Source organism: Vanacampus margaritifer, chromosome 18 (genome assembly GCF_051991255.1).
Source record: "Vanacampus margaritifer isolate UIUO_Vmar chromosome 18, RoL_Vmar_1.0, whole genome shotgun sequence".
NCBI classification, from domain to species: domain Eukaryota; kingdom Metazoa; phylum Chordata; class Actinopteri; order Syngnathiformes; family Syngnathidae; genus Vanacampus; species Vanacampus margaritifer.
Window position 1 is genome coordinate 4582827 of NC_135449.1, and position 14652 is coordinate 4597478.

The 14652-nt window shown below is 43.9% G+C and overlaps 1 protein-coding gene across 2 annotated transcripts in view; it reads right to left on the minus strand.

The window, feature by feature from the left end:
* Nucleotides 1–2417, minus strand: part of nrg3b (neuregulin 3b) — a 211395-nt gene extending 208978 nt beyond the window's left edge. Inside the window, exon 1 of one of the 2 annotated variants that reach the window (XM_077549847.1) lies at nucleotides 314–2417. In XM_077549847.1, coding sequence (XP_077405973.1) covers nucleotides 314–1166 — 853 coding nt within the window. In that variant the 5' untranslated portion in view covers nucleotides 1167–2417. The remainder of the gene's footprint in view (nucleotides 1–313) is intronic. The other variant, XM_077549846.1, reaches the window with a different exon arrangement.
* Nucleotides 2418–14652: the final 12235 nt, after the last annotated feature.

Genomic DNA, 14652 nt, shown 5'->3' on the forward strand with positions numbered 1-14652 from the left:
ACTTGAAAAAGTCTCCAAGAGGTCTCCAAAAAAAAAAAATGGTGCAGAGACCTTGTACAGACGTCTGCATAGTTGCTGACAGAATTAGTCTCCGCAACGTCTCTGAAACCTGCTGGAGACTTTCAAAAGTCTCCTGGAGGCCTCAGGAAAAAAAAACTGAATGTCTTTGAATTTACAACAACTCCCTGGTGACCCAACCAGTCTCCAGAAGATGTCACGGTTGAGAGATGTCGATTTGAGGTCACCAACCAGTCCCCAGACCAGTGAGATCGGCTCTCAACTTAAAAGCGATTCTGTAAGACCAGTAACTCACGTGTTCGGAAGCGATGGTGCGGTCGAGTTGCCGGAGCCTTTCCTTGACGGCCGTGAGTCCAGCGAGCAGTTGGCTTCACTGGAGGGGCGGCTGGCTGAGAGGTGGTCGTCTGGACCTTAGTGGTGATCCTTACAGTGGTGGTGGTAGTGCTGGAGGTTGTGGAGGTCCCAGTTGTGGGTGAGGTCTGTCCCGGCTTTGAGTGGCCTGATCCGTTACGCCCACCGACGACGCCACTTCCTTTCCTGACCGTACTGCGAGGGGTCACTTCCTTCCCGCCGGACGGCGGCGTGAGTCGGGGTGCGCGGGTGGTGGACGTCGTCACCGCAGTTCCACCGACACGAGTGCCAACGCGGTTGTGGAGGTGCGGCGCTCTGTTGCCTTCGCCACTGGCAGCGCTACCGTTGGCCGAGTGGTTGGCCGGCGGTCCTGATCGAGTTCTCGGCGCCGGGGCGGTCCCGTCGGCGGCTAGTGGCGTTGTCGTGGAAACCATCGCCGTGGTCGAGGCGGCTGACGTGGTGGTGGCGGTGGAAATGTCCGGCGGCCCCTTGGGCATGGCACTAGGTTTGGAGAGGAATATCGGGTCCTGTCCCATGCTCCCTTTGGGATCCACCAAGTCTGTGGGGACATAGTCTTGGACTGATCCCACCACAATCCATTTGAGCAACATGAGACTGAGGCCTAGGCCCACAAAACCCATCACCAAGGGCACGGCGCACAGCCAGGTCTGCTGGCGAGGCCACACAGCGCAGGGGCCGCAGCGGAAAGGGCCCGGGGCTCGGGGGGACGCCTGCTCCGCCCCCGGCTCCTCCAGCGTCATGGCCGCCAGAGTGCTCGCGCCAGAGTGCTCACTCATCCTGCTTTTGGTCTCTCGGGGAGCTTTTGGAGGTCAAACAGGTTGGCAAAAGATCAAGGGGCGTATAGAAGGAACGGATGGCGGAGGAAGAAAGCGGCACATTTTACACACACACACACACAGGGCAAGCCTATATACACATCTCAACGTATCGATTTATATACACACGCACATGCATGCACACGCCTTTACAGCTCTACAGCTCTACTCTAGCAAATCTAACACTCACGCACAGTCATGGAACTAATTAAACGCTGGCACAGCACTCACATGCAGACACGAGAAACACAACCTGCACTCCCTCTGGCGGACGAGGAAGCAAACACACACATGCACAGGGACACACACAAGCTCACAGGTTATGCACAGGTGAGATGGAGGGAGGGGAAAAAAAAGGGTGAGGGGGGCGCCTCAGACAAAGCGATGATAAATCCCAAGATGCTTCACTCCCTTGTTAAAAAAAAAAAAAAACGATGGGTATTGATCCGAGGTGGTGGAGATCAGAGCTGTAAATCCATGTGAGGGTGGATTTCCACTCGCCGTCGCTTCAAAATATGAAAAGTGTCGTCTCCTCCTTTGCTCAATCATCCAAGTTCAAGTTTGCATCCCACACTTTTTTTTTCGTAATCCACTATGGAGCCGATCCGCCGGCTACACTTTTTCCTGGAGTGACAGTTGGGTAAGGTCCCCCGGGGTAGGGGGGGCTTGGTTGGTAGGTGTCCGACCGCCTGCAGCCCGTCGCTCTCCTCTGCGAATAGCTCCGCTCCTGGCGCCGGAATTGGCAGACACCTTTACGACCGGTTCACCTCCGCCGCATTCCCACAGTGGCGCAAGCACCAGAATGGGAGATGAAGAGGAGAGGAGGGGTTGGGAGACGGGAAGAAAAAAAATAGAAAAAAAAAACGATGCGGCGGCGGCGGTTCCTGGAGGCTGAGACGGACAGCTGGCTCAAACCAGCGATGCGTCCCTGCGCGTCCCGGCCGCCGTCCTCAACACTCGAAAAGTGACGGTTGGCGATTGTCCCGTCTCCATGCCTTCTTGAAAAAAAAGAAGGAAAAAAAAAAGATGATGATGATGATGATGATGGAGCGTGTTTGAGATGCGTGTTGGCTAAGCTCTGCAGCAGATGCAGATGGGAGGCAGAAGGAAGGAAGGAAGGGAGGGAGGCGGCGAGAGCGGCGGCGCACACACACACATGTACGCATACACTCTCACGCTGCATGGAGAGGCACAGACACACCCCAGGGAGGGGAGGGATGGAGGGAGTGAGGGAGAGAGAGGATGAGGAGGGAGGCGCTAGGCTTGCACCGAGCAAACCAAACCAAACAGCAGCATCAAAATTTTGGAGCGACTTGGAGTCCGACTTTAAGTTGAGACTTATTTTGATGTTTGCGAGGGATCGCCGTTGTTTTAGCTAAAGACATCTGAGTAGTGGGGGGGGGGGACACCCTCGAGTTATATCGTTAATTAAAGCTGCATGGCTGCAGGTGTGACGTTTGTGACGCATGGACATGAAAGTACGCAAGCATCGCCGAACTCCAAATCATGTGTGTCACACAGCTGTAACAAAATTGTACCAACTGCATGACGGCAAATCGTAGCAAGACCCAGATGCAATACAGGTAGGCCCCCTAGTGGCAGGGCAACTAACAACATTGACGCACAGATGTTTCTTTAGTAGAAAAAAAAATCCAAAATAACAGGAAAATGTTGCAGCACTTGCATTGCTTGTAAATAAGTGGACAAACGGCATGTTCTCAGTAAGAAGACGAAAAAAACGTTTCAGAGGTGAATGGTTGATTCTCAGCATTCACACCTCAAGAAGAAATAAAATTTGTTTAGCTCACACCACCAGAGTGAATGTTTGACTGCACAGCAGCATGAGTGCGAACGATTGAGTCTCAGCATTCACAACATACTTACTGACAACAGCAGAATGAATGATTAACTCTCAGCATTCTCCAAATACAAAGAAAAACATTATTTTAACACCAGTAGAGTGAATGCTTGACTCTCAGCATTGCAATTCAGAAAAGAAAAATGTTCTTTTGATGCACAGCAGCATGAGTATCAATGTTTGAGTCTCAGCATTCCCAACATAGTGAACTTTAGTATACTTTATAATTAACTTACAGCAGTAGAGTGAATGCTAGACTCTCAGCATTCTCCAAATACGAAGAAAAATATTTTGACCCACAGTTCTTTAATACACTCCAGTGGAGCGAATGCTTGACTAAGCATGCTACTATGCATCAAAAATATATCATGTGAATGCTCAAGCATAAGTAAAGTAAGAAGAAAAGTCGCAATTGATTCTCAGCATTCACATTAAGTAAACTGAAATTGATCATTCATGACAGCAAAATGAATGCTTGACTCTCAGTATTCTCACAGTACAAAAAGAAAAATATTACTTTCGTGCACAGCAGGTTGAGTGTGAGTGCTTGACTCTCAGCATTCCCACAATACCAAAACAAAGTTCTTTGAACATACAGCAGCATGTGTGTGAATGCTTGACTCAAGAAAAAAAATCACTTTCAGGGTGAATCCTTGAAGAATAGGCTAAGTGATGTTCCTTAGTACAGTACACTACCAAACAATGTATTAAACTCTCAGCATTCTCAAAGTAAAAAGAGTCCTTGCAACACTAAGGCAAGAAAAAATGTTTAATACACTTAAGTGTCAGTATTTTATATCACACACCCCACAATTGGCGCAAAACTGAATTAGAACAAACAATTTTCTCAGCATTCACACAATCATAAGAAAACAAATGTTTCAGATAAGTCTAATTGATTCTCAGCATTCACAAAAAAGAAAGTCTCTTTTCAACAGGGCAACACCCGAGACTCACATAACGAGAAAATGCATGTTAAGTAAACAAGTATGAATGCTCGATTTTCAGCATTACATGAAATAATAATGTCCTCATTCACACGGCTCAACATCAAAAGTTTGCAAGCACAACAAAAGTTGCGACGCGGCTAATCTCATGTGCAATCCAGGCAAACACATTGCCATGCTGTTACATCTTCTCTGTCATCCTTTGCTGTGTGCATCATTTATTTTGCTGTCACACCCCAAACACAAAAACACAGAAAAACAGGCTTGTGTTTTTTGTTTTGTTTTTTTTTTTAGGCGGGAAGTTAGATCTCGGCGGATATACCTGACTGTCTTTGACAACAAGCTACGCTTCTCACAAATTGGAAATGAGCACCGGCGATAAGATGGTTGATGGCAGACATATTAAAAAAAAAACACTCCACTTGTGCTTTCTTGTTAGATTGATTTTGCTGTTACATATGAAAGCAGAGGCGTGGAGGAAGTTAAGGGAAGTAAAGGAAATCTTTATGCACAGGAGAATATGAGGAGAGGTGGCGGCGGTTGGGGGAGAGGAACACTGCGATAATTAGCCTTAGCGAGTGTATAACGCGAGTGCCGAGACGAGAAAGTTGGGGGAGATAAGAGGGGGGAGGAAGAAAGTTAGGTCAGAGTGGGCGGCGAAGATTCCGAACCGAGTGTTGGCTCCGATCCGATGGCATCGTCCTTTTCGTAAACATCAACCGCTTGTGGCGATGCGATAATCCATCTCAAAGGCATCATTCCCCCGCAATTGACCCCAAAATTATGCAATTTTATCAAAGTCTTTAACTCCCAGAAATCATTTGCATATGCACAGTGTTTTTATTTACAGTAAATATCTCATCTCAAGGGGATTCAGTAGGCATTTGGAAGAAGAAAAAAGGTGCCCGTTAAAAAACTTGAGCTGTTAGTTGGTTTGTCATCATTGAGATATTCATCAGAAATCCAATGATCAACAGAGCTTTTGGTTTATTGGCCTTGGGGGTGGTCAGACCTCCCTTGAGTAAATAACATTAAAAGCTCTTTTTTTTAATTTTAGTAGGGCTCTGAGGTCTGCAGACTCGGGTCAATTATTAGAGCGCAGGTTTCAAAACAAACCTGGTGAAGCAGCATGTAGCTGTTATGCTGCATGCAAATGCAATAAGCTAATTATGGTGCAGTCTTTTAGTAATTTTAGCCAGCTACTTTTGTAATAAATAATAAAGCTGCCTATTTTGGTGAGCAATGTAAATCCTGTGCGGCACAATTCTGCACAAAGGCAGGTTAGATCCAGTGTTGGTATTTTCACAGATGCGCACAAGCCGGCAGATCTGAGGTTGGTTAAAAACATCTAGCCCACAGTTCTTAGACAGTTTTTTTTAGGGGGGGTAGTAGAGGCATGCTAAGATTAATTGAATACTAAATTTAAATTGTCCAAAGTCAGCGAGAGTAGGCTTCAACCCACCGGCAACCCAAATGAGACTACACGTTCAAACAACGAATTAATTCTGAGCCACGGTGTTCAACGTCTTGTGCAATTTACAGATGATCCTCCATATGCATTCCCACTCACAAGTTGCTTTTAAACTAAAGAGGCTGTCAGACTCAGTCTGTTCTTGATCTGATGTTTCCGCATCGTCACATGAGCAGAAATAACACATTTATTCAAATTGTGAGCTCTAATTATGTCACATCCATGTTAGGATGAGACACAGGCGGTTCGTTCATTTAAACGATGCATATCAAAGAGTCTGGTTTGACAAATGAACAAAGAGCAGCAGGAAATCCTAATTGTGCTGCCTGTGGAGACACATGCGGATCTAAACGCAACTGAGTATTTCCAGCTGAATGTAATTTATGGGACAGGCCTTGGGTAGCTGGTGCCTATGGGGCCAAAGGGAAAGTCTCGAATTAACTCTATGGAAGACAATAAGGTCTCCAACCCTGATTAATCCGCATTAATGTCAGGTTAAGTTCATCCCATCAAAGCGGGGAAATCCTTTTGTCAGGTCCATTGCCAGGGTGCCTCCCAGATGTGACACATTAACGGCTTCAATCTCTGGGAATGTCCAGCGTGTCATCCTGTCTAGAAATCAGCGAAGGAGGCCTCCAAAGGCCTGGCTGCCTCTCAGCCGGAGCCTTGTTCCACACCAGTGTGCATCCAGGGCATGAAGATGCGCTCTTAGTGAATAATGGATGACTTCTTGCCCTCTGCATCCTCCCCACGACTCCGCTATCATGCTGTGTTTACCCCAAGACCGACAGGATGAGGACACATCAAAAAGAGCTGTCGGTGTTGGCTTCACTTGGATGACGGCAACTCCCGTCGCAGTCTGAATCGCGTTTAGAGTCCGTTCTTAGTACCACAGGTGGATGGAGTCGGGCATCTCAGGGGAACAACCATTTAGTCGGACTTGTGTATCTTTTGGGGCTTTTCTTCAGCACGGCATGACATCGTTCCGCAATGATTAGAAGCATATCTTGCTGGATTTCACTTTCCTTTCTTTGGTCCTTCCTCGGGTCTCCTGACGGCCTCACAACTCTGGCTGGAAGTGTTCGGTTTAGGTGAACGGTATGGGATTTTTTAATAGGTTTTAGGTGAACTAGTGAATACACACACACACTCGCACGCACATACAAAAAAAAACAAAAAACGAGAGAGCAATGATGATGACATGTCAAATCGGTAAAATGACCAAATGAACAATACTGAGCTCTCCAGGAAAAAAAGAAGAAAAAAAAAAGGATATCTTCCATCCATCCGTTGAGCTCTATAACCGTTCGGGGGGGGGGGGTCACAGACGCTGGAGTCTATCCCAGTGTAGTACATCCTGGACTGTCAATCACTAGACAAGCACAAAGATGAGGGAATGCGCATCGCCATCATCGCTGTGGCGCCGAAGCGAGGCGAAGGCTGCTCCCGATTACGCCATAAAATGATTCACTGAGATATAATTCACTCCCGTTTGTGGAAAATTTCTGGATGAAGAAACAAAGTAGCTTTATCTGAGTACTGAGAGAGAAACAAGTTAACAGTGTATTGAAGAAAAAAAATATATCTCTCCCTAGTGTCTGACTCACCTCACATAACAGTCTCGTAATATACAACACCAAGAGGGATAAGTTCCCTTTGTTGACCCAAATAACAGGAAGAGCTAAACAGATTTTTTTCAGGAACCTGAATCAGCCATTTGATGGAGCAGTTTGCTACATTGACACAAGGCCATTCTTTGCCGCTTCAAGGTTTTACTGCATGTCTGTCATTTATTGAAAAGGGTCATTGCGGTTATAAGACTATAAGATCTGGTTCAAAGTTTTTGATTCATCCTGAAGAGGGTCTTCTGCCCAGATTTAGTCAAAACTGTTTTAACTTATTTATTTCCTCAGTAGAACTTTTATCTGTGGATGTGTCTTTGCGAGTGATGTCGCAATTTCTGCCAAGTGTCTGTAATCAATGATGTGTCCTGTGTCCGGTGAACTCCAGGTGGACTGTTTGGAACCGCCCTTCAAGATAGTATAAAAAGGTTGTAAGTGTCTGTAATCGACACCCTTGCGAGAGACTCCCAACCATTGCTGGGAGCTCGCTTGTGTCCGGAATATTCTGTAAAATAAATCCTTCGAAGGACCTGTTCACCGATCTCCAGTATGTATTCAGAAAATCGACATTCTCTCTACCCGAAAAAACAACAAACACGCGGAAGACAAAGATAGTCTTCTAACAATCCCAAAGATACCATAAAAGGATTCGCTCAAATTGTGACAATTAATTCCAATTATAGTCATACTCTAGCGTACATTTCACTACTCCAGTTTGTACTTTATAGCAGCATGTCATATACAAGAGTGTTTTGGCGACCGTACCATCCACGGATTCACAGTGTAGGAGAAGTCTATCCTGTGCGGTAATAATGGAAATAATTCCTCTCATCCTTCCCGTGATTTCCTTCATAAAGCATAAAGGGTGAAATGCATTCTTAGGATCCAACTCTGTAAAATTGGATTATGCTTAACGGGGTTCACTCGTTTCTAAACGCGGTTCAATAAGAAGCTTAATCCCATTGCCGCCCCATGAATACCCGAACAAAGAACTCCACCTGACTCGGGGATTGTTTTTTTTTTGTCACTGGACATCTATTTCTGCTCCTTTGTCCCAAGTCACAGTGGACTAAGGCGGCAGGTTTCTCACCGGGCTATTGTCTTCTCATGGAGACAGCGGCCGGATAATTAATACATCATCTCAGGAGGCTTTGCGGTGCCCGAATGCCGAGCTCGGTTCATCCATCGTTGCTTGAAGGCAACCATTTTTCTGGGTGTCATTACGTTCAACCTTTGACCATCCGCTTTCAGAGAACTGGTCTGTGGGGACCACGCTTCTCTGCCTGGCCGCATCCGAGGGAATTCCAAATCCTGTGGGACCGATGCTTTAGGAAGAAAAATATAGAAGACCTTGTTCGCTTTTGTCCTTTCCATTTGCTTTCAGAGCTAAAGAAGGGTCGGTTTTAGCCTTGTGAACGCTTGGTCAAGACTTCCTGGACAAGCCCAACAGCTTTCCTTCTTCTTACTTAGTCTTAAATGGACTTTCGCATTTGCCGTGAAACAACACCCACATAATACTTCGAATTGACACCATTAAAATTTCAACTTGCTTCAAAAATTTCCCGCCTCCTGGAGTATATATCGTCTGATTCCACATTACTTACAGTATTCGCACAATTTAATGTTAAATATCAACTTCTACCCCATTCATTTTCAATGGGACTGACATTGAACTTTTTCAAAGTCCCACTTTCCACGCCCACTTCCATACGTTACGACTGATCATCATTGCCAGTTGTCTGATACTGCTTGGTGGCGCAGTTGGTAAAGTGCATTGTTGCAGGTTTGTCTGTACATTGCAAATGGTCGGTATGCTAAGTGATATACAATGTATGCCAACTATCATATCAGGAAATTGGTTATAATTCCATTGAAATGATTTAAGCACTCTTAGTATTCAGCTAATAGCATTCAGCTTTTCAGCATTCCCGACCAACGACCATTATTTAGCCATACAAGGCGTTCCAATTTATCATGTAACAATATTCTTCTTGGATTTTCCTAAATAGTCGATGCAAATGACAGTCAATATAATTTTCAACAAACCTCCCAATGATAACAACAAGTTTCAAAACATGTCTAGGCTATAAAGAACTGAAAACAGCCATTTGTTGAAAATGCAGCATTGCGAGGTCGCATTTTATGAAATGAAAAGCTCTTTCAATCAAACACTACTTAACAGGTAAGGTTACATTTTTACAAAGAATAGCAGCTTTACATTTCGTGAACTCACTGAACTTGTGAGTTTTTAGAGAATTTCTGCTTGGATTCCGAATGTCAGAACAGTCTGGCAGAGCTGCTGTTTGTGAACCGTCTCCCACCTTTATCGATCTTGCTTGCGGATGCTACAAAAGTTTTCAACATGATTGAGGACAGGGGATGATGGGGGGGGCCATACTATGAGTCTCTCACCTTTTATGCCAGTAGCAGCCAATGATACAGAGGTACCTGTATATGTATACATGCCTTGGCTGTGTTCGGTTGACCCTGGTTTACATCAATCAAGCAGAGTTGCTTAGAAGAGACACTTAGTAAAAAAAAAATAAAAAATTAAATAGGTTTTAGATGAACTAATGAATACATACTCACCCACATACAAAATTTTAAAAAAATTAAAAAGTAAAAAAAAAATTAAAAAATAAATAAATAAAAATATTTAAAAAAAAGAGAGAGCAATGATGATGACATGTCAAATCGGCAAAATTTCGAATGAACAATACTGAGCTCTCCAGGGAAAAAAAAGAAGAGACACAAACAAGTTGTAGCTCCCTTTAAAGTTCAATCAATCACTCAATCGTACTTTTTGGGAGTATCACCATATGAACTGATCTGTATCTGCCTCCATTAAAACTGAGTGCTCGAGATGCCGTGGCGCAACTCCTCACTGAAGCCCTGACATGCCGACTGGTGTTTCTGACAACGTCGCTTTGTGCACGTTTCTCTCCTCTTCCAGGGCTCGCCTCGTTCTTGTCAGCACATTTTCTTTTTGAAAAGGTTGGCTTAGTCAACTCGTACGCGGCGAGGCTCAGTCAGTTTCACGCTGTGTGTTTGTAAATGGCACCAAAACACCAGCCGAGCAGCTCGCAACCGATGGTTAGGGAAAGCGCTATCCATCAAATGTTGATGATTCCCTGGGATATAATGGAACGGCGGCTTTAGATCCTACGTGACATCGTTGAAATATTTTGTTGTCTAATTTTCCCATGCTTGGATTTCCTTCCTTGCCATTGCGGTAAAAAAAAAAAAAGTGTGCCGTTTAAATCCCAGGAGGGCCTTTCATTTCCCCCTCAACTAGGTAGAGGTTTATCACTATGTCCTTCACGCTTCATTTGTTTGCTTTAATGCCTCAAAGAGCAGATACGTGAACTTACTTTACTTGATTAGCTGACCGTTTCCACCCCCCAACGCCCCCACACACACACCCACTGAGCTGAACTCCATCGACTTATTGATGGGAGTTTTATCTCTTCGTATCACTCAACGGAGGGTCTCGTCTCGGGTTGGTATAAACGCTGGATGTTCAACCGATTTCTTGAAGGGTAGCCTTTAACGATATTGTTTCCAAGGAATGTACACTCTTTGTTGCAGACATTGTAGAGAAGTGTAAACAACAATGTTTACAACAATGCCCCCTTCCGGTCGTGAACGGGACGGGTAGTGATGGTGTGGACGAGAAATGTCAGATGGTAAACAAATAGGTGGCGGACGAGAAATTTCATATTGAAATTGCTGGTTGAGACTAAGGGAAGTCGTGAAGTTTAATGTCCGTCGGAAGACTCGTGCACTTAATTCCCTATCAGCTTTGATATATCAAGACTTGTCAAGATACCCGCGGACTCCGCCCCTTTGGCTCCTCCTTTCGCCTGTCACTGGTTACCAAACTTTGCTCAAGTCTTGCACGATATGCTGACGTTACATTTCTGCAACTTCCTGCGATCGAATAAACATTTGGAATGTATCTGGTCTTAGAACACCCATGACCTGTGAAACCCGCTTCCTTGTTGAAAGCATTCGCCGCCGTCTCATTAATTCCAGCTGCAGGCCAAACCCGGTACAAGAATAATTTGGGAAACACCAGCCTTTATGTATAATTCAACCACTTCCTTAATAATGCATGGATTGACTTCACTGTTAGATAGTGACTTTGGGATGTTTGTTGTAAATTTTCCTCCTTAATTGGCCAGAGGTGGTAGCTTTCTGACCGCCGTCCTATTTATAAGAAATGAAGTCGGCACATTAAATGATACCGAGGCTTGTTTACGAGACTTTTACACACACAAAAAACGCCACCGGAGACTTAATGAAGAGCTGGACATTAAACACTTTGTTGCTCTGCAGGTAATTCACTAGACAGTCCCTCAAAGTATTTCAAGGCCAGACGCGATTGAGTTTGACTGGCTGAATAAATTGGCCAGTGAGTCACCGAGGCCGCGCCGCGTCGGGAAGGCTCATTTGCGATTCAAAGAACACCCGTTTCTGCTGCACCCTTCAATTTATGTGCTTGAGAGCGTCGCATACGAGCAAAACCCGGATCTGGGATCACGATTAAGGTAAGCGTGGGCTCATTTGGTTACGCAAAGTGACATTTCACACAAGGTAACCACAACCTGCTGCTGTCTATGTCCCCGGGAACCACCACCGCCCCCCACCATCATCTTCGCCCAAGAGCACCGCCTGTCCGCCTACGTTAGGAAGTGACACTTCATTCATTCGGCAGCGCTGATGTTGAGCACCAAGAGAGCTATAGTTTACATTCTTACATGCGCCAAATGACTTCCTAAGGGGTTGTTTCCTGGTTTTATAGTTCAACAAGACAACATTTACAAGACATGGGTAGTAAAGAGCTACAGTTCCATTTTTCCACTTTTTGCATATACTGTATTGTACTTGTCAGATCATTTTTAATGCAATGTGTTAGAAGACTATCTTTGTCTTCCGCGTGTTTGTTGTTGTTCGGGTAGAGAGAATGTTGATTTTCCGAATACAGACTGGAGATCGGTGAACAGGTCCTTCGAAGGATTTATTTTACAGAATATTCTGGACACAAGCAAGTTTACAGACAAATGGCTGCAGTCCTCTCGCAAGTGTGTAGTTACAGCGGACTCACAGCATTCTTATACTATCTTGAAACTCAGGAAACAGCTAAAACAGTTATAACTAAATCTGGGCAAAAGACCCTCAACAAATAACTTAAGTGTTTTTGTTATATATTTGAGCCCACAGGAAGTCAACTAAGAACATGAGTAGGTTTTTTTTCCACCGAGTTCTTCCTTACTTTTACTCAAGTAATTATTAGGACGACTACTTTTTACGATAAATAATGTTGAGTTTTAGTTCAGTCATATCAAGATCAATTTTTTTTTTCAATGACGGACACCCATTTTGTTAATGATTGATGGGAAGCTTCGAAAAATTGACGGACTAAGCATTGTTGGGAAGCGGGTTTTTGTCCGTCACTGGAGGAATGCCAATTTTGGACGGATGCATATTTCGCTGGGGAATGGCAGATTTGACAATTACAGTGCGGTTTGGCTTGAAATATAGATGGATTGACGATGACGGAAGGGTGTCCCGACTGTGACGAATGAGTCGACTTGACGCACAAAATTAATTAATGTGCCCATCTCTGGTTGTATTATTCTAGGGTAACAGTATTCTATTCTTACTCAAGTAAAATTTTTGGCTACTCAACCCGCCTTTGTGCTTCCCAAGTCAGACATAAAAAGAAGGTGGCAAACTTAAAAAGCATGTATAACCTGTAAAAAAAAAAAATGCATTTGTCAAACAAACACCAGCAGCGAAGATTCTTCATAACTTCCTTTAACAAACCAGGCTAAACTTAGCTCCTTCCAACATACAAAAATCCCAGTCTCTCTGTTGTGTAATATCACTTCAATGTACTTCCTCAACACCACTACTACTTTCCTATTAGCCAAAGCTTTAGCACCATATTTTCGCATCTTTAATCATTACCAAAAAAAACACTAATACACGTTTTTCGGAATTAGATTCTAACCCTGGAGAACCCACGGGGTCAAATTTGGCCCCTATAAATTCTGCTACTCAAATAACAAAGACCTTTTTTTTTTTTTTTTTTTTTTACAAATTTAACTTCAAAAGTCCAGAGTGCCACTTCTGACCCCTGCACGGGGCCATCTGAATTTATAGCAGTCATTTAATGTATAATTCATAATTCTCCAAAGAAGAAAAGGGTTCTTGGGTTCTCCAGGGTTAAAAATGAATGTTGAAAAAAAACGAACATATATAACAACTGAGCATTATCATCAACTCCGCCATCGGATGCCGTTAAACAGCGTGCATTTACCTAATGTAGTATACACGATGCTTAGCGCTGAAGCAAAGCGGAGCAGATGGCAGCATTGCTAACGACATTTCTCAGCTGTCCAACCGCGACATCCAACATGAGTGACACGAGCCCCGCCCACCTCGCCTAGCGACAACTGGGCTAATTTGCCGGGCTCTCTGCATCGCAGACAACCTTGCAGCAAATGTTTCGAAAAGACATCTCTGTACCATTAAGAGGCATCAAGGCAGCTCTCCTTCTGTCGCATTCCTGCGTACTCGGCACCCCCACTTGGAAGAACACCTTTTGTCAGCCGTGATCAAATAACCTGCAGCGGCGGCGGCGGCGGCACACGGATGAGAATGCGCGCACTTCACCGTCAAGTAGTGGGAGTGTGTGCTTTATCATCGCTGTAATCTCCTCAGTTTTACCTCGACTGGGCCCAAAAAAACACAGTGCGCCGGCAGATGTTTAAAACTCATTTGATGAAAGCTGAAGACGCACGATAGACGTGTGCGCACGGCGGACGCGAAATTAGCTACACCTGAAATGAAATCTGGTACAAGAGCTGGGTCTAAAAGATCAAGATGCTCACTTTTGATTGATACTTAGCACAGTATACTTTTCAACCCTACAAAGCCAAACATATCACATTAAATACAAGACATTTTGAGCCTTCTATTTCATGAGTATAATATTTTTCCCTCCCATTAAAACCCTGACGTCAATGATGACCCCATTAGAGGGCAGTATGAGAGACTCCTATATTTATTAATAGTAGGAAATGTTTTTCTGATTTTTGGAAATCCTAATATGTTTGATTTGTCTGTTTATCATTATATTTTTGACAGTCATAAATGTACGAATTTAAAGCATTGTGACCAGATGTATCAAATATGACACAAATCAAAAAGTGGAAGTTGATTTTTAAAAAAAGTTTGTTAAAAAGGACCAATAAATACCCTATTTACAGAGAATCCGAATTTTCTCACATATATTTCATGGTTCGGGCTTAAGTAGCTTTCTCCATGCACAACCTGCCAGCCCTAACACCCTCTAATTTTAATACAACCAATCATCTTAAAGCATTTCAGACACATAAACGCTTCTGTTATTTTTTTAAACGTAATGAAAAATGTAATATGGGTGAGGTAAACTAAACTTAAGACTCATCTATTAAATTATTTGTCATAGACAAAAAATATAGAATATTTTTGCTATTATAGATAGTTGTAGTAAACGTAA